Genomic DNA, 19,472 nt, shown 5'->3' with positions numbered 1-19,472 from the left:
GTTTTGGACGCTCCAACGTATAATTTCTGCCAGGCTAATAGCGCTGGAAAGTGGCGGGTAATGAAGCACATTCTTCTGCCACAATTGCCCTGACACATATGCTGGCGGTGTCTGCGTGCGTCCCCTCCCTGCCGTTCAATCATCCCCCGCCTGTCCTCATCAGTTTCACCCGGTCTTGACGGAGAAGCGATCTGGCGGTAAGTCATGTTGAAAAGGTGAGCAGCCCTTCGTGCCAAGGCACTTCACCCCTCACGTAACCTGTGTTTATTTCCAGCAGTAGCTGATGCCTGGGAGCCCACATTTTCTCTGCCGTCTCAAACTCCTGCTGCACCTGGTAGGCAACAGTGTCTGCTGCCTTTTGTTCTGCCGTGAATCTCCGCCCTCTTGTCCGTGTCTGTTCTCACCACCGCCGACTCCTCTGTGACATGATGCTACAATTTTCCTCTCGCATTCTGTTGTCATCTTGTTCATCACAAGTTGAGACGAGGATATTTGAGCTGGCATTTTTCTTTGTGCTGCCATATGAGGGCTTAATCAATATTGCGCTGCCTCTTATAAACCCATTAATGTGGAATTACTGCTGTCAGGGGGGAGATTGAGGGCATCCTCTTATGTCTACAAATGGGGGATCAAATTTTTCACAGTCCCTTTGGTGTTGGGATCTCATTAAAGGGATGGCAGGAGTACAGGTTGGCTGTGGATTTCCTTCCCTCCTGGTGCAAGCTTTATTTCTGGGCGTCTCGCTACACTGTGTACTACGGACAGACCATTAGGCAGCCACCCCCGGGACCACAGCTTTACCCAGCCCTTCCTGTTACGACTGGAGATGATAAAAACGGAGATTCCAGTTGCCAGGCTCTGTCGAGAAAACTTCACCAGTGATTCTTCTTTTTGTCTGTTTACTGTCCTCGGCATTAGGATATCGAGTGCTTCAGATTAACGCCGTGCTTGCTTCTCTGCTTGCAGCATCAAAGAAACTACAGACGAAACTACAGAGGAAGGCGGACCTATCAAAGAAGCACCTGAAAGAAGCCTGCCTTGCCATCCGCTGCCTCCTATCACTCAGAAACAGGTATGTCTCTAATTATAATCATGGCCTTTGATAAATGCTATTACTTCTTCCAGGGTGGTATTACATGGTGCAGGAATGGTAAGAAGTGCACAGTTTCCAGTAAACCCAGACACTAGCAATTTGGAAACAAATGAGAGGCAACCTCTTATAATTAACTTGTTTGGCTGAGCGACAAAGCAACAATTTTTTTCTTGATTTGCTTAATAAGGCTGTTTTTCCCCCCTCAATTCACCAAGGGCCAATTAAGGGAATTGAGCACCCAATGAATCTGGCCATTTCATCATGTTTGGGAGTAGAAGGGACAGCATCAGGTAGCAAAATCATACCTATCATTCTTATACGCTCGCATCTTTCAACATTTAGGAGGCGTAACAAGAATTGATGAGAGGGCTCAGATCACGATCCTCGGGAACTTCGTTTGGCTGACAAACTGCTGTTTGGCCCAAATCCGTGGAATACCTTGTTAAGGCTTGCGCCGTGCCATCATAGCCAGGTGTTTCATGCCCATACCGCTTGTGTTTGTGTTGGAACAATGAAGGATTGGGGTCTGGCCGGTCATAATAGGCTCCTGAGGTACTGTAGGAGGGCTCTCCTGCAGCTGCTGGCCTCGCCTGCCTGCCAATTTATGGGATTACCAGAGGAACAGTTAATGCCAAACTGAACCAAATGTTAGGATTTATGGAGCAACATTTCTCACTGCAGATAAAAAGCGCATTAGGGAGGGGAGTGCATGCCCGGTGTGTCGTATTGTTCATCTGTGCCGACTGTGAAACAATCAGGAATTCTGCCTGGGAAGCACGCTCCGGTGTCCGGCGTTACGTTGGTGCACAAACCTCGGTAAATCACGGGGGAAACCTTTTGGCCTCCCCATCCATAAAGCTGCCGTGGCTTGTGCTGTCATCTTTCTTTTTCTGTGTGGAGATATTTTGGTAATAATTGGTCCTCCTCATCCTAAAGCACAAGTTACTTCTGCCTTGCACAACAGGAGTCCGTCGAAATGCCATGCAGATGAAAGTCATCCATCACTCATCCTTTACCTGACAACCCTCCAACAATGCCACAGATATGGGGCTGTAATTTACAATTAGAGAGATGCACTTCTAGCCCCATCTCTCAAACGTAATTTTGATGTAGCCCTAGGTGCTTTTGGAGCAATCCCAACTGCCCTATCTACTTATCTTCACTCTACCATCAATCAGTCGGGTAATACCGATCCCTTCAACCCCATCCAATACTAACCCGCTCTTCCGTATGACGGCCGACTTCCATTTCCCCCAAATGCTGACAAGGATTAAATCACCCCAATCAAAGCTCTAATCTTCAATAAGACATGTTAGAATTGCCTGATATTGCCTGGCTGCTGATATTGGTGCCGGGATTCCCCTATCAGGGACCGCCTCTATTGGCTGTAAACACCTGGTATGAGATGACTTGACAAGTTCCAGGATATGAGATGGAGAGATGAGATGTTGTCCAGCCAGGCGAGACAGGAATAAGTGGCAAAGAACATGTAGTGTGTCAGTCCTCCGTACGGCGGTGGAACCAGCTTTGATTCACATCAAGGGGGACTTTCGCCAGGCTGCAGCAAGGAGATACCGCTTTATTCGCCCCCATCTCAGGCGCTTCAAAGGGAAATCTTTTCTACGGCAATATGTCCTTCATCTTTGAAATTCACTGAAAGGTAAGCCGGATTTTTGTTGCTTGAAGAGTGATCGAAAATTGGGACACAAATGTCACTGGAAATAGGGTGGGGAGGGGGGCTGCTGCTGGTATATTGCTCTTCATTCCAGAGGAGAAGGCTGTCATGGGCTGAGCCATGGTGACTAATAACAGAGCATGACCTACAGGTGAAAGGTCAGCAGCAACCCTTCAAGGCTCACTTTTCTTTTGTTATCTCTGATTGCTACTGTTGGGATCCTGTACCACAGCCCATTCCTCTGCATTTATACATTGAACTTTGGAAGGCAGGGAAGTTTCAACCCCATTTAGCGGACAGACAGGCCTTATTCTCATTTCGACTGACCCCTGCACAGCGAGGGCTTGGAGTGGTGCCATTGTCCCTTTAACATATGGACATCAAGATCTTCAATGACAGACTGCCTTGGTCCAAGGGTAATGCCGTTTTCTCCTGATGTTTCTAATGGTCTGGTTTCTATCAAACTGTTGTACTTGCCATTTATCAAATAGTGGTAGTAGTCATGATCATAGTAGTAGTACTTTCCAAGCTGATAGACTTATTGCTTTAGGAGTAACAGCCTTTGCTTGGATTTGGTGTATGATTGAGGGTATGGGACACTTGTCGGCATATTCTGCCATTTCCTCATTCCCTCATAGAGTGGAGGTTTCAATCAGTATATGACATACATTTATGCAGTCTTGAATGTAAGCTGTTTATTTGCATCATTTGCATGTCAAAGCAAACAAGTAATTGCCTGTAGTTTGCAATGTGTTTGATGTTCTGGTGATCATTTAAATCATCGTAAAAACTCTTGTTACTCCGTACTCAGTTTTAGTCATACATAAAATATGTAGAAATGGGCAAAAACAGAGACAATCAAATATCTTATCAACGTAATTTTCCTCTTCTTGTAAAGCTGTAGGGATTTAAATTGCGTCGGCTGGAAATCATTGATTTCTGCAAACAAAGACTCTATGGGCTTGATCCAAGCCTTTCAACTGGATCTGTGTTGTTTTTGGCATGTCCTTGCTGGAAGGCAATATTCTATACCTTCCATATCCTCCTGGGTTTTCAACTCTGGTTGTGCCCATTAGAGGCAGGGACTGATCATGATTTATTGTCTTATTATCCATTTGAAGATTATAGACTCATCCTCTCCTCTGGGAAATGGTCTCCATTATCAAACGATTTTTTCTACCCTATTCAAAGACGGTCCTACTATCATCTTGTGACATTGGCATTTGCAAATAGTAAGTCAGGATCCTGCCCCCCTCCCCTTTATCAGCCCCCCCCCCTCATACTGTGGAGTCATTACTTCAGGTTTGAACCACACAAGAACACTTAGAACGTCATTTATATGGAAATGACTGACAATTTTAAGCAGGATAAAGTAAGATTTTCTACTTGGATGGGTCGCCTTTGGCAAGACCTGGGTAACTGCTTTGATCGGCCAGATCTCTGTTAATCAATATGACAGCGTTCCCAAAATACCCTTGTCTAAACATTCTTTCTCTGTATGACATGCTTGTCTTTACATTCTCTGCATGAAAAACAGCAACCACATGGGTGGGAAAAGTCGTCTTTATCATTTTGCCTGTTAAAACTCTAGAAATACTGGATGTAAAAGAGTCGCCCCCTCTTCACTGTGTAATGTAACTACTATGCATTTTCTCTTTTCTTCCAGTTATTTTCTTTTTCTTTTTACTTTTCTATTACTGTTGACAGTGCATGTGTGTGTTTCTAAACTATGTGAAGGATTTTCTAAAAGTCTGCTCTGATTGCCTTGTTACACACTATTGAATACTTTTTGTCTACCAACTGCCTAGAACATTCTGACAAGAATACTTCGTCTTCAGAAATTTCTAATCAATCAATGTATCTTCTATCACAGTCACCATTCATTTTCCTCACTACAATAACAAGTAGGCAGTTTTACTCCAAAGTAGCAGCCTGGTTTGAAACTCTTTAGGGAGTTACTTTGAAAGTTTGAGTCTGACAACTGTCATTTTTAACGGCTTCTTTCCTTTTATAGGATCAGTACAAGCTTATGCTGTTGAGGCCCAGACTTCTGCAATGCCAGACCAGGCTGTACAACAGAAAGGTAGGAGACCATGCTTCATGGCATACAATATACATGTCTGTTATATAACACATTACAAGCAGGGTTGTATGAGGAGTCAGAAAACATTGCCCTGTTTAGTGTAAACTGTAATACCACAAACATCTAGGACCCCCAACTCTTTGAATAGGTTGAACTCTATTTATTTGTTTCAACTGAAGGAAAAATATAAATTTTTATTGCGTGTAATGACATGTTGAGCCAATATGGGCAGATTGTAGTTCTCATTTCATCAACAATAGAATCTATACATTTATTTATTCCCAAGTTTCCCAATTTATAATATAAATAGCCCAGAAACTTGGGAATAAATAAATGTAATAACCGTAGCAATCTAAAAATAAAATCTGGAGTATCTTTAATGTATGCTATCTGCTTATGCCTCTACATGTACATGTGTGTTTACTAGATACATGTAGTAACAGCAATTATTCTGTGAGCATTTCATTCAATCAAAACAGTGGCAAATTTCTGCCAATTTCTTCGAAAACACACAGCTTTCAATTATTCCTAAGCTGTTATCCAAGACAGAACCAAGAATAATGTACTAATTTGAAGGTGTTAATTCAGGTTACACATTCTTGCTGACAATCTTTACATATGTATGTTTCTAATCAGTATCAAATTGATGGCAAGTTGCCAGTGAATATCAGAGCCTGACATTAGCAAAGCAGATTTCCATTATCTCAGGCCATGTTTAGTCAATCCATAGAAACTACTTGTCTCCAAGATGTCAGGATAAAGTAAGGTCTAATCAGTCATGTTGGGAGACAGGACGGGTATCGATACGTCATCTTTTGGCGTCACCCCTGTGTTGTAGTAATTACTGGCAATGTTCCATATTAAACGTAGGACATGCCAGGTGACCAGCCTTGACCACTGGTATTGTTTTTATAGTAGGGCCATTTTTATCGTTCTCGGAAAAGAAATCATAAATCTGAAACATTGTCTTTTTCGTATTAAAGTTTCAAGTGCTGAAACGATGCAAGTACACACCCACCCTGTTTTGGTGGCCCTTATACATTGTCAAGCACTGAAAAGTACAGAAAAAAAAATTTCTTGTGGGCCAAAGAGTGCATCACAAAAATTCACTGAAAAAAAAGAGACAGGCCAACAGATATGATGGTAAACTAAAAATGGTTCTGAGATACATGTAATTTCATCCCCCTGCAAGCTTTCCTGGTCCTCTGCCGACCCTTTTAGCATATTTTGCCACATGACTAAGGAGATGGATAGAGGGCATAACTGCCTTCTTAACAGATTCATACTTCACAAGCTAACAGTGGAGCGTCTCCATAAAAACGTGGGAAAGTGTTCCCATCCATCTGTAAGCTGATAAGGTCTGCTACTGAAACACCGAGGCCCATCAATTTACCAGCCAGCAATTATTCCACGTCTAGGGAAAGTCTGGGCTTACAGTTACGTACGTTACGAATCCCTGCCTTAAATTATCCCTGTCACGTACTACTTTGTTGCTTTTTATCCAGTTTGCATTGTTTTTTTGTACTTAAAGTTCAAGAGGGATTCAACAAAACAACACGTTAGAGTCCCTCATCCCATGACAAGTGAGATAAATGACTATGAAGCCAGGCTGCCCTTTCCTGATTCCCCAAGGCTTCCCAAAGCTGCAATTACATACAGTTGTACAGGGCTCCTACATAAACCATGGCTTTTTAATGGCACTGCCTTTCAACCTGGCCTTGGATTACCTGTACCCTGAGAGAAGTGCCAATAACAAGTCTGTGGAGACTAGGCACTAGCCCTGAGCGTGGGTACATACATGCATGCACTAGATCTAAATTTAGGCAAACTTCTCTTAAAATTACATCACCTGATCAATAAATTAACTGCAAAACATTTATCTTTTGTGAAACCAATTTTTTAAAATCATTTCTAATCAAATTCTTCTAAATTAAATGTAGCTCATTGGATCACCCAAGACAAGTTTTAGACTACTTCAGATTTATTAATTGTTAGCTTCTTTTTCATAGATTTACATTAAAACTGTCCGAGACAGTCATTGATTATCAAGTAATATTAAGGAGTAAACTAATTATCCAAACTGATAGCAGCCAAGTTAGCGCAGTCTCTTCTGATCAACCCCTCCTGCAGTGCTGGCACAACTGCATGTGTGTGGCCCAAGGGCTTTAGAAACGGTAATGGGCACCGCCCTATACACCTAGCCAAAATGTGGGGGAAGGACCTTCAACGCTTACATACAGGGTATTAGTATGCTTTGTATGGGACTAAAATGACATGGCACTGGCTAATTTTTAACACTGAAAAGTCAGTGGCCTCATTCCCCACAGCTGCCTTATGTAACTCTGTTGGGTCCATCTATCTGGGCTGGTATTTCTGTTTCTCCACTTTGGGTGGGTCTGACAGGAAAAATACTGCAGGATGATTAATAGTACCCCTCCCTGTTGGTAATCCCAGCCACATCTCCTTCCAATTTCAAGCCATCTCCATCCAGCCCTGGTGCAAGGGGGCATCCCTTTTACTGGTATCACATGACAGGAGCCTGCCAGCCCGATAAGGGAGCTTTAATTGAATAACTCCCAACTTTTCAGACACCACCAAAGCGAGTGTGTATCCCCACTGTGTACCACAACATGTGCCCAACACATTCACGCTGGCGCCAAACGTATCTCTCACCACTGCTTAATAAAAACACCTCTTACGAGAGGAAATTGGGGCCTCCTGCTCACAATTGGCCCAGCTTCATGCCTTTCCACACAACAAATGATAAGGTAATACTGAGGGGATTATGTGGTAATGCCTTGTTTTCAGGTCCAGGTGTTGAGGACAGATGGCTATGGGGGAGGGCTGGAGCTACACAGGGAGAGGGAGAAATGTTCAGGACACCAAAGGACCAGAAGAAAGATGATTTGACAGCTGCATGGACTGTTATCATCTGTGTGTGGCAAGGACTGTTTGTTGCGAGGGCCTCCTGAAGTTCCACGGTACCCATAACTGCAACATCTCACCCTATGGAAGGTTGTCTCTACACCTATCATCAACATCACAGTGGCAGGTAAGGCTTTTCTTTTCTTTCTTCTGGGAAGCATTCATGCACACATACATACTCCTGGGCCTGAGAATATTACTAACTCGGAATTCTTATCATTATAGATGGCGGAACACTTGAATTTAAGCCTTCCCTTAGTTTTTTTCTCTTTGACTTTCTAAATTTTGATGATCCATGAGAAAAAGACGTTCTGATCCGAGGACAGTCATGTTATTAGAGCAGCAGCAGTCTTGTGCCAGGCCAACTCACATCACTCTCCTCACAGTCCATCTGCTTTGTCCTGATCAATGACCGATCAATGACTCGTTGGAGACAATGATTTAATTCCTCCATTGTGGCCCAGACAATTGGACTATCAACTGTGTGACTAGTGATTCCCTCGGCCAGCATGATTATAGTATCTATGTCAGAAGGGCAACCATGGAGGAAAAACCCTTTAATTTTGCAGCAGAGAAGAGAGGACAGATGGTGTTTCCCACTAGGGCTGAGTTTTCCACATCGATGGTCTCGATGGTTTAGTAGTGTTCCAGGTATAAAAAGCAGTGAAGTGAGTGACCTTGGACTGAGGTGAAGCTTTTCTGATAACTAGTAGTGCGATGTGGCCTTACAGGGCTCATGTTTTTCAGTCAAGCACATCAGGGCCTAACTGAGGAGGCTGTAGTATAATTTCCTTGGGGGCATGTTAACCCTGGAGCTGGCCTGCATAGGCCCTGGAAACAGTCTGGCACCCAGGCTAGCCACCTCTAGTCTTTTCAGTAATTGTGTAGGGTTATTTAAGTGCAAAGGGTTGTGGCCTGAAGCTCCCCAATACACAGGGTCACAGGCTTTCATCCCCTACCAAAAAGGCCTAATGTACTAATACAAGTGTTGCATTTAGAGGTACACATGAAATTGTAACCTTGAATGCATGAATGTGTCTTGGAAGAAGGAACATTACAGGTAGGGTCAAGGTGTGTTTGTGAGATGTGAGCTTGGGAGATGAAATCTTTATTCCTTGTAATATTCCAGCTGGGATCATAAGGGCAGGTCTTTTTTCCTTTGCTGGTTGTTACTAATGGTTGAACGGGTCTCAGTCCCATGTGCTTGTGTTGAGTTCTCTTGTTATGGAGGGAGAAACGAGGTGAACTCTCAGGTGCTGCTACATTCTCTGGGCACTTCAGGTGTCAAGATGTCTACCCAACCTTCTGTGAGCCATTACCAAATCACTGCCGGTGGGACTAAGTATGTAGTTACATGTAGGTTGTCTTGAATAACATTGCCGGATCTTTTTCTAGAACAAAGTGGTAGGACTGGGATATACCAGAGAGTTGTTGTGTGTGTGAAAATACTTCTTGGTCAAAAGTGTGTATCAATTTCTTTCGTTGTTGGTAGTTATTTCTACAGACATGAACAGCTGCATTAGTATTATATCCATCTGCTTGGATGTTGGGGAATATGTTTTGTTATAAGATATCCCGAAGGATATGGTAGGTATGAAAGATAAAAGAAGTCAAAGCATGTCTATGTTATTGTTTCTTTTCTGGTAGAAAGAACAACATGTCAATCAGAAATGTGATGAAAGTACGACTGCCTCATGTGAACCAGGAATTGAGAGATGTAGAGATATGCAACATGTTTTCAAAACATTAACATCCAGTGTTCTAGCCAGCATGACATTTTTTCTATCATCCTGAGGGAAAATTTTGCAACCTAGACTGTCTGAAATGCAATTTCCTACATTTTGAGGGCAAATTTAGCTGGTGGACTAAGCTAAGTTTATTGACATGTTTCTCCATACCTTTACATGCCGATTGGTGTCTGTCTAAGATGCCAAATTGGGCAAAATTTTTGTCTGTCATGAATGGCAAAATTCCTTAAAATGACAGAAAGACGGCTAGAACACTGAATTAACATGCAATGTTTATTTTCTCTCTATCCTTTTTGTCTTTCACTTTTTCAAAGGGATTACTTTCTTGCCATTCAGCACAACAAAGACACTTTTTCACGCTCCGCTAATGACATGATAATTGGAAAGGTTGAAATTTTCTCGCCTGGGTGAATCCTGTCTGTTTAGTGTCAGACAGGTTGACAATGTCTGAAGGCACACATCATTTATCATAGGTGTAAACTGTCACTATGCTGGATGAATAAACAATTAGCTAAAAATTTAAGAAAAAAGGCAAAGATATAGTGCTTGTCTTTAATATTGCAACTTGTTCAACATAATGTATAAGTACTTTGCTGAGATGGTCTACCAGTAAAATGTCAAAAAAGTTCAGAGTTTACTAAACTTGTGCAAAGAAAGAACAATAGAAACCCCCTGAGGTGAAGATGATGATAATATGTGGGAGCACTCACCTGATTTGGCATTCTGTTTGGCATTCTAGGTCCACCTGGATATCTGGGGTTCATAAAGGGCTGCAGGTGATACAAACAACACAACAACACCAGGTGAGTGACACTTTTCATACAAAACTTGGAATCTATTTGCCAGTGCAATGAGTAACAATGTTATTGGTAGAAAGCAAATTTCCATTCTACTTCAGTATTTTTGAGGTAAATGCAAACAGATTCATTGTAGCCAGGGCCTATATGCATCACAACTTGACACAAACTTGGACATCTTTGCCTTGGTGCTATCCTTTGTAGTTACCATGGCTTTCTCCCCTTTCACACACATGGTAGCAAGTGAAAAGAGAGAACCAGTGGAAATTTCACAGGATGGCTATTAACATGTGCTGTTACAAAGTGCTATTTTACGACATGCTACTTTCTACATTAATCTAAAAATCTCCTGCCTATGTTCTCTACTTAATACCGGGAAACAGGAACTAAAGTAAAGGCAGGTGTTGGGACTCCTCCTTGATTTTGCTTAACTAGTCACATACCCACCAAAGCACATCCAAAAGGCCTGGTTACAATGGATTGGTGCAAACTTGCCTAACTAGGTGACCCAATACCTAGGGAACAGATTTTCCCTAACTAGTTTGTCTCCTTACTTGCTAAGGGGCTCCAGTGTCTTCTGACAGGAGGCAATCAGAGCAGTCCAGCACCAGCAAAATTAACGAGGCCTGTTTTGAGTCTAATACTTCAGACTTTCCTAAACGACCTGTCCTTGAAGCTGGATGATCTTTACTTGGGTGGCATTCCTCTCCCAACTTGTTGTTTCTTTTTCAACTGTTCTGACTCATTTTTTCATGCGAAAATTAGTTTATTGAACATCTTTGGTAGCTTTTGAGCATTTTTATTCTGTTATCCAAAATTCTACACTACTACCAGTATGAAACTAGTTGATTTTCAACTTAAGGCTGCACCAATTTAATTTGTTAGTTCCTGGATTCACCCGCTTCACCTTTTCTGATTAAAAAAAAAACAAAACATTTTAGCCTCTGAATCAACTCCAAAATGCTCATATTTAGGCCCTAATAGTAAAAGAAGTCCCTTCTCTTCAGAGTTGTTACAGTTTTTTCATGTATCAATGCAGTGGTTTGATTAAAAATTTGAAATTCATTGTTTGAGTTACAAACTAGCCTGGTACGTTGAATTCATGGCTCCTACCATAGCATTTTGGGCTATCATAGGATGCCTAGGTCTGGTTATATTTTTTTTCACCATCACTTTGTATTTTTTCTGAAAAAATCCAAGAACCAACAAATCAAATTACATTGGCCTAAGAATCAAAATTTTGGTCTTTTAATGACACACAACAGTAGCATTATCCTCCAATTCTTGAAATGTCACTGTTAGATAAATCATGCATTGAAATTGGAAAGCTTGTGATTAACTTAGTTTCTATGCGGTAACTTTTGAAAGCAAAGATTTCAAACTTAATTTGACTTCAACAAGAACATAATACAGTAAGGACTGTACCAACTATAGGGAATGGTTCCCAGAATTCCTAGCTGCTTTACAGTTTTCATTTTAAAAATTGCTGACTTAACACTCGTCATCTGAATCAGTGTAGGGTGGACAATTAGAACATCTACAATGCAAAAGTACACAGGGAGAGACAAAGTCAAGGTTGAGGAATTCCCTTGAGGTTCTGATCACTAGGAATGTAGAGGCAGCTAAAGCACTACCAACCTGGTCATGTGGCATCATGGGTCTTGGAGGGTGAGGTGAATTCTGGGAAGGCAACGGCAGGAAAGGCATTGTCAAGGGGCAAGTCACATCCTACAAGCGAGCACTTTTCTGAGCATAGCAGTATTACAGCTTGGCCACCCCCCTAAAATTTATGACTTTATGCATCAAATTTTGTGTTGGCAAACATCGGGCGTGATTTTTCGGCAAGTCAACAAGTCAGCAAATGAACTACTCTGCAGACAATTTGTTCTTGACATTAATAATTGAGTAGGGAGTTGTTGTGCCAAAAGGCCATAGTTGGAATTCCTTGCAGAGCCTTTGATAACGCAACACCTTGTTTGGCCTCACTGCTATGCTCACTGTTGCTGCCACCATTTTGCCTAACTCATTCACATGCAGAGGGATAATCTGTTGTAACATGCAGGGGAGAGGGCATCTGCCTAACTAACAATCCATTGGGGAACAAGCTCAACAAATCTTGCCCATGCATTATAAATAAATCATTTTATCTAACATGCACCGGCAAACCTTCTAGTTCACTACAAGTGTAACGTCATGCCTATTTCATGCAATTCTGTTAAGGTTCTTTAATGTTTTCTTGCGGGGTGTTCTCTTTTACACCACGTACGTGTATCCCAAGACAGACAGATCCCACATATCAAACAACAGGATCAGCAGACATCATGACTACTTGTTACTACTAGTTTTATGATCAATGGGGAAAAAGATTACATCAAGATACCGTGTAGGGATGTTAAGACATGACGTTAGCAGGGTTTCCACGTTAACAATATGATTATTCTTCCAGGCTTTACTGTTATTGAATGAGTAGAGGGGGTTTTGATATTGTTTGTATTTTTGTGGTTTTGCTGCCATATTTGCAGCACTGCACGTAAAGGGTAAGGAAAGACCAAGGGTTACAGTAGAAACAACCACTTTACAGTATAAATTCATCTTTGAATATTGTTACTTGCAAAGTTTTGACAGCAGCAGTTTCTTACTCAACTGCTACCTGCCAGACTAACTATCTGATTTTCAGTTCTTAAATGCTGGCGGCCTCATGGTATCTAGTTTCCAAGGGTCAGAAATGTTCTGTATCTAGGTCTTGGGTTTGAAGGTGGGGATGGTATGAAGCCATCTTGCCGTAAATATATGATGACCATTATTACCTTTACTGCTTGGCACCACACATACTGGAGTTATTACTTGCACCAAGATTAGGTAGAGGCCATGTTGGCATCATTCCAAGTTGGGCTGAGAATGGGGAGATGCCGTTTGGCAACCCTGAACCTCTTCACACCAGCAGTGAGGAAAATTTAGCTCCATGTTTCTAGACAGGTTTGACTTTGAGTCTAGAGACAAAAATTTGTTCGTGCGTGTTATGTCATATAGTAGACAAATACTACATAGGGATGACAGATCCATTTGACAAATCTGGGTTTATTTATTCTGTTATCTTCCTAGATTTTGGGACATTTTGATTCAAGATAGCCATGTTAGTATTCACTTAGATCGTGGCATTTAGATAAAACTCAAATCTCAGATTTTGTCTTTAGCTCTTTTATCACCTTCAGATGGTAAAAAAATTCCACAAATTTTTTCAAATCAAGTAATATTTTTGCATTAATTTTGAGAAAATTCCTTGCCTAAATCCTATTCTAGTTGGATATTTTTTGGTTCTATTTTTGATTATTCCTGTTCTAGCCCCAAGCTGGAGGTATTGTTGCTAACAGTTGTTCAGTTGCAGATGCAAATTACAAGTGGGCTGAATCTGGATAACATTCACAAGGTCACCCATCCTCCCACAATGCCCTGTACCACAGCCTGAGATTAATAGGGAGGTGTGCATTTTGGAGGGAAAATAAATTTTCAGCTGCTTCCAAACGTGCTCCTGTCACAAGTGAGAACGTACGCTGATGTCATATGTAAGTGTGGTGTACGTCTTCTGCAAAGGTGAAGGTCAACATGTTTTCGTAGTGTTGTTTGTGAAGATGTTTTGCTTCAAATTTGTTTCATTTGACGTTATGAAAAAAATTACAGTGAATACCTTTGGTGACAAGAAGTAAAGCTGTTTTCGCTTGAGCAAACTGACAGTTTTATGTCCATTAGATAGTAATTTTCAGTCGCCCACCTCTTGCTTCTTGTTGATCTGTTGTTTGTCTATATTCTTTTAACTTTGAAATTCATCTTCATCATTAACAGCCATTTTAAATCTTCAACAGACCATCTATCAATTACAGAGTTATTTTTCAAGATCTACCACTATACAAACTAAATTTGTAATGCAAGCAAATTTCTGGCAGTACATATGCTCCCTGTCGTTTTACTGCCAAATAATACTTTGGAAATAGCTATGATGTGTACTGGTCCATTCATTTCATTTTACTTCAGATACTTTGGAGTAATAGCCTGGACGCCTTCCCTTTTTTCCCCTTTAGTACACTCTCTCATTCACATCTCTAGCATGGTTTGTTAGGGTTCCTAAGCAGGAAGCGACTGAGAACACGTACTAAAGCTAAAAAGGTTCCATCCAGGCAATGGAGTGGTGAAATCAAAGCAAAATAGACACAAAGAAAGTGAAATAAAAAAGAAGTCTGAACCGTATTTGGGCCAAGTCATACAGACTTGTCTTTGTAGGCACACATACAGAGAGACAAAGAGACACCACCTTAGACGGGCAGTGGCTACATACTTGAGAACATCATTGATTGGACTGAAAAATGCCTATACCACAACTGAGAGACCAAACCTCGGAGGGAGATGGTAACTTTTTGATGGACATTCATTGTCTCTTCGCTATAATATAATTATTGTTTCTTTTAAGCTATGTCAAACATACTCATTCACCCATACTCATTGTGTTCTTCCACAAGCCAGTTGTACTTTAGTTTAAAATTATTCGATGGTAAACTTATAGTTAATGCTTTATTTGTGATGTTTTCTTTTATTGTTTTGTTATTTTGCATCCTTTCCTGTGGTGAGGTTGTTTCAAAGCGGGGGGGTGTTTGATGCCATGTTTGATTTGCAGTTTGTTGTTTGTTGGAAGCTGGGACTCCCCTGAACATAAGTGGTATGTTCCCATCCTCCCATACAGACCTGATTGTGTGGGATCATCTGATTCTGATGTGGGGGTGGCTGGCCATGGGGCGACGTCTGTGAGGCTGGAGGCTAACGGGAGAAAACGAAACGACAGTGAGTATGCAGTACTTTGGGGACAGTCTGGATAGAGGTTGGGTAAATACATTTTGTACATTCAGAATATCTTCCAGCCTGGCTGAATTATGTACCAGTGCATAGTGCACATTCTTAGCCAAAATGGTGAGCTATTAATGCTTTAACTTCCTTTCTGCTGACTTCTACTTTATTCCATGCAAAGTTGGCCATGGGGAACGTTATAAAAGATATCTGCCAGCCAATGTTAAGAAAGGGTGGTCTAAAATATATAGGGAAAAAAACTATGAACAAGATACCCATCTTTAACAAACAGAAAGAAATTTGGCAGACAACCTATCAGCTGTCTCACTTGCATCCACCTGAGGCACCTGGCAATGCAAAGGTGGTGGTTTCAGGTGTTAACTGCCTCTACAGGTGAAACTGGCTGGTTGTCACAGGTGTGACTGTATTGCTAACATACTGCAAGTGTGCAAAATTTCAGATAGCTGCGAACCAAGTAATGAAACCACGGAAATGTAACTCTCATCCAAAAGTTAAAAAAGAACTTTGAATTGAGTTCCAAATTGTACAAATAAATTAACCACATCTTTGTTAGAAAAATCCAAAGTCATATCAGACGTAAATTGGAAATATTACAAGAGTAATGATAAGTAGAAGTGAATCTATGTTCATGACTTACGACAGTTTATGTAATGGCAATTTCAAAGGTCACTGTATTTTGCGTCAATCATCACCAACTATGTGCGACAGCTCTTTTGTCAGATGTCGGCAATTCAAGAAATGCTTTCAAGGGTGAGAAGAAGTGGGAGTAAAAAGCGTGTCACGTGTAGAGCCAGGCCCCTTTAGAAAGGCGAGCCACCCCCACAGCCATTATCCCTACCACGGGCTGTTCATCCCAAAAATAGTGGGAAAATTTTGAATTAATTCAGCAGGCGACTGTGGACTATTCCCTGTCTGGGGATTTTGCCTGTTCTGCAGACTAGGAGACGAGTGTTGATGTAGATTTCAATTCTAAATTCTAGACCAAATCTAGACCAAATATATACAAGTTTAACACATACATGTAGGTTTTAGATCTGATGAGGGTTTAAAGATGTTGTTCAACAGGTGTCACAGAGTTTAATACATATTTCTTCATCTTATTGAGCCTGTCTTATTTTATATATCTTTCATTCAAAATTGAGATGGGGCCTTTGAAGGAAGTCCGTATAAATTCAAGTTACAAGATATTATGTCAGAATTGTTATGTTGTATGTTTATAAGTGGTGCCATGACTTGGATAATTATCTGGATTAATATCTGTACAGGCCTCATTGTTTGTACTCCTTAAGCTTGTGAAATTACAACTTGTTTGTATTTTTTTTCTTGCAGTTTCATTTACAAACATTTTTCTAAATTTGCAGGCTGTAGTTGTGTACAATATATTTCCAGTCATGGTATTATAGCCAGGGATGCCTTTTCCTGACAAACAAACAAACAAACATACAATTGAGAGGAGAAATGAGATCTTACCCCAGGAAAGAAACCGGGAGGCATTGGTCCGCCAGGCATAACGCCATCGTTGGGGGGCATGGGTCCTAGGGGGCTGGGAGCTGTGGCTGCACTCTGCTGGCAAAAACAACACACTTGGTAAGTCAATGTTGGAGAAATTCTTCTTTACTATTAAACTTTAACACATGATAACAATTGTCACAAACTTATTACATTATTTCACCAATTTCTTAGAGATTTATTATTCTCTTACTGGTATAATAATGAGATAGCATATCTCTATCTCATATCTCCTAGTACTAGTAGTAGGAAAAAGACCTATACTTTTACATTACCAAGCTTTCAATGCTAAGTTTGACTACATGCTTGAAAAAATATGCAAAATGTTGGGGTTCCTTATCATTGTTAACAGTCTTTTCTACACAAATTTTAAAAATGATGGACAGAAATAAAAACTTGGAGGAAGCTTTCGGTGGATCAAAAGGCAAGAGAGCTATGGCTGACTGTGCTGGTATCCCAAACCAGATGTCCTGGGTTCAACCCCAGCCTTGCCCCCCTCCCACAACGACGCTTCTCTCCATAGCTCTACTGTCTGACGTTGTGCCTATCACACATCTGTACATCTATAAAGAAAACATCTGACACATTTTCTGGCACCCTACTAAGTTTCACAGAGAAGGGCAAATCTGTATAATATTGGCAAGTTTCTGTCCACCTGGCAATATTGTTAGTACATAAGAAAATCCCAAGCATTGAATGAACATCTTGCTGTGTTGCATGCACATGTCTACACGGCTCCTCATATACGATTACCATGCTTGATCATACATGACAGACACTTCTGTAAAACCCACGATGATGCATGTTGCACCTGACTGTGGTGCTCCCAACTGAGTCCTTTCAGTATGCAGATAAATACCATGTTACAAAAGAACCTGGACCTGTGCTACATGCACAATTTGTTCCCCTAACAGTATTAGTATGTCCACAAATTGGATAATATGGTCCTTGTGGGTACATAATGACAGAGACAAGCATTTGTGTTGTAGAAAGTGATGCCGTTGTCACCTATGGGTAGGCTGTACAGCTGTGTACCTACATAAATTTAAGTTACAGGCACAGGTACAAGGGTTTAGCCTGTAGCCTGTACCTAAACAAGTTTGGTCAATCATCCATTAAAGCTATACATGTATCCAATACAATTTCTTTCAGTGGCAATTTGTTTCCATCTTTTAACCCCAAAACAAGATAATTTACTTGGTTTTCAAGTGCTAAATTATCACAAGTGTCATCTTTCATATCATACACAATTTACCTATCTTCGGTGTAAAAAAAAATGGTATCCATTACTAGCGTTTTATTTTCTTCAGCTACAGGTACCCCAGATGTTCAGATCCTGACCTGTACCTAAATAATTTTACAGGTACAGGTATTAGGTACACAGCTGAATTGTCATATTTACGATAGAGCAGGGACTTGTACGTCCGAGTGACGATCCATCAACAATAAGGTGGACGTGGTTGATTGCTGTATCCCAACAACCGATCCTGACTTGTTGTAACCCCAAAGTATGGATTTTTCATTCCCCGTCACCCGTTTCTCAACCTTGCGGAACAAATCGGCTGTGAGGTTTGACCAGACCTCCCCACATCTCGCCGGACAGGCTCTAAAATATTCATAAGCAGTGACCACACGTCCTGACCTCGCTGGCCACAGGGTCATAAATAACGCATCACTTCCTCCGACCTTTGAACCTCGATGACACTTTCCCTATGATTCCACTCTGTTTGTTATCTAGGATGCGATGAGTTCAAGTGTGTAAAATAAATAGACTCAAAATAAAATTCAACATTACTAAGAATCGCTTCTTATCTACACAGACCACAGTAGCAACCTATCCTCAAGCATAACTTACTATAGACTAACTCTATACAGTGTTCTAATGGTAATAATTAGTTTATAATAGGTGATTGTGTCCAATAATGGCTTATGAAATTAGACATCTTTTGGGTATCATTAAGACAATGGCCCGTAAAAGGACTTCTTGTCACTCTTGAGATCAATGTTTAGTGAATTAGTAGAATGCAGCCATCTTCATCAGTACTTCATTTACTGTAAATAACTTAATTATGTCTCTCTATATTGTAGATGTGTCCTTAGTGTATTCAAACCAAACTAGAAAGAAATAAAATATCCAAACCACACAAAGGTGAATGGATCTCTTTTCAACATAAGCACACAATTCACAAAAACATCTTGGAGTTCACACATAGAACAGTTACCACAGCATTCACTTCACATTCAAACAGCCAGATAAAAGTAGGTTGATTACACGACAAGGTTTTACATGACACATCTAGGCTATCGATGTATCATTCCAACTATCCTAGTTCTACAACCAATGGCCACAATAGGTAAGGCCACAATCAACACATAATTAAATTTGTGAGTTGAATCAACACCTTCAGATTATTTCATCAGACTATTTTACCATTTCTTGGAAATACTTTGATTGACGTGGGTATCATTAATAATGTAGACCTGTTACTCATAAATGATGCAACTTCAGGGTCAAGTGTTTACGACCTAACTTTTTGCTCAGGATTTCTTTTGCTGTTGAAAGTCTGTATCTGTATCACTTGGTCTTCGTATCTTTTTTTTCAATTGAACGATTCATTTAAAATTGAATAACAAGAAAATGAAATCCATTTTCCACTTCATAACATCTTCTTGGCACCAACAGTTCCAACATTTTGTTCTTGGTATGTTATATCGGAATAAAAATAACTTGGCTGTGCAACTTTCTATTTTAATATCCACTTCAAAACTGACGTGACAGCATAGTAAA

At 40.7% G+C, this 19,472-nt stretch overlaps 1 protein-coding gene and 1 long non-coding RNA gene across 14 annotated transcripts in view; one reads left to right on the top strand and one right to left on the bottom strand.

Moving 5' to 3' along the window:
- LOC109486298 (single-stranded DNA-binding protein 3-like) overlaps positions 1-19,472 on the bottom strand; it is a 74,088-nt gene that overhangs the window by 24,898 nt on the left and 29,718 nt on the right. For 10 of the 13 annotated variants that reach the window (XM_019790092.1, XM_019790096.1, XM_019790094.1 and 7 more), the window contains exons 5-8: positions 16,646-16,738; positions 15,056-15,127; positions 11,960-12,001; positions 10,235-10,294 (exon numbers count right to left, since the gene is read on the bottom strand). In XM_019790092.1, the coding sequence (XP_019645651.1) occupies positions 10,235-10,294; positions 11,960-12,001; positions 15,056-15,127; positions 16,646-16,738 (267 nt within the window). The remainder of the gene's footprint in view (positions 1-10,234; positions 10,295-11,959; positions 12,002-15,055; positions 15,128-16,645; positions 16,739-19,472) is intronic. The other 3 variants (XM_019790101.1, XM_019790105.1, XM_019790103.1) reach the window with 2 other exon arrangements.
- On the top strand, positions 973-7,810 carry LOC109486383. The gene is made up of 3 exons (XR_002141194.1): positions 973-1,072; positions 4,783-4,851; positions 7,660-7,810. It is a non-coding gene; the product is annotated as an uncharacterized LOC109486383 (long non-coding RNA).

This window comes from Branchiostoma belcheri, unplaced genomic scaffold (genome assembly GCF_001625305.1).
Source record: "Branchiostoma belcheri isolate BF01 breed outbred unplaced genomic scaffold, Haploidv18h27 scaffold8, whole genome shotgun sequence".
In the NCBI taxonomy this organism is placed as follows: Eukaryota; Metazoa; Chordata; class Leptocardii; order Amphioxiformes; family Branchiostomatidae; genus Branchiostoma; species Branchiostoma belcheri.
This window is presented reverse-complemented; position numbering and strand designations above follow the sequence as displayed.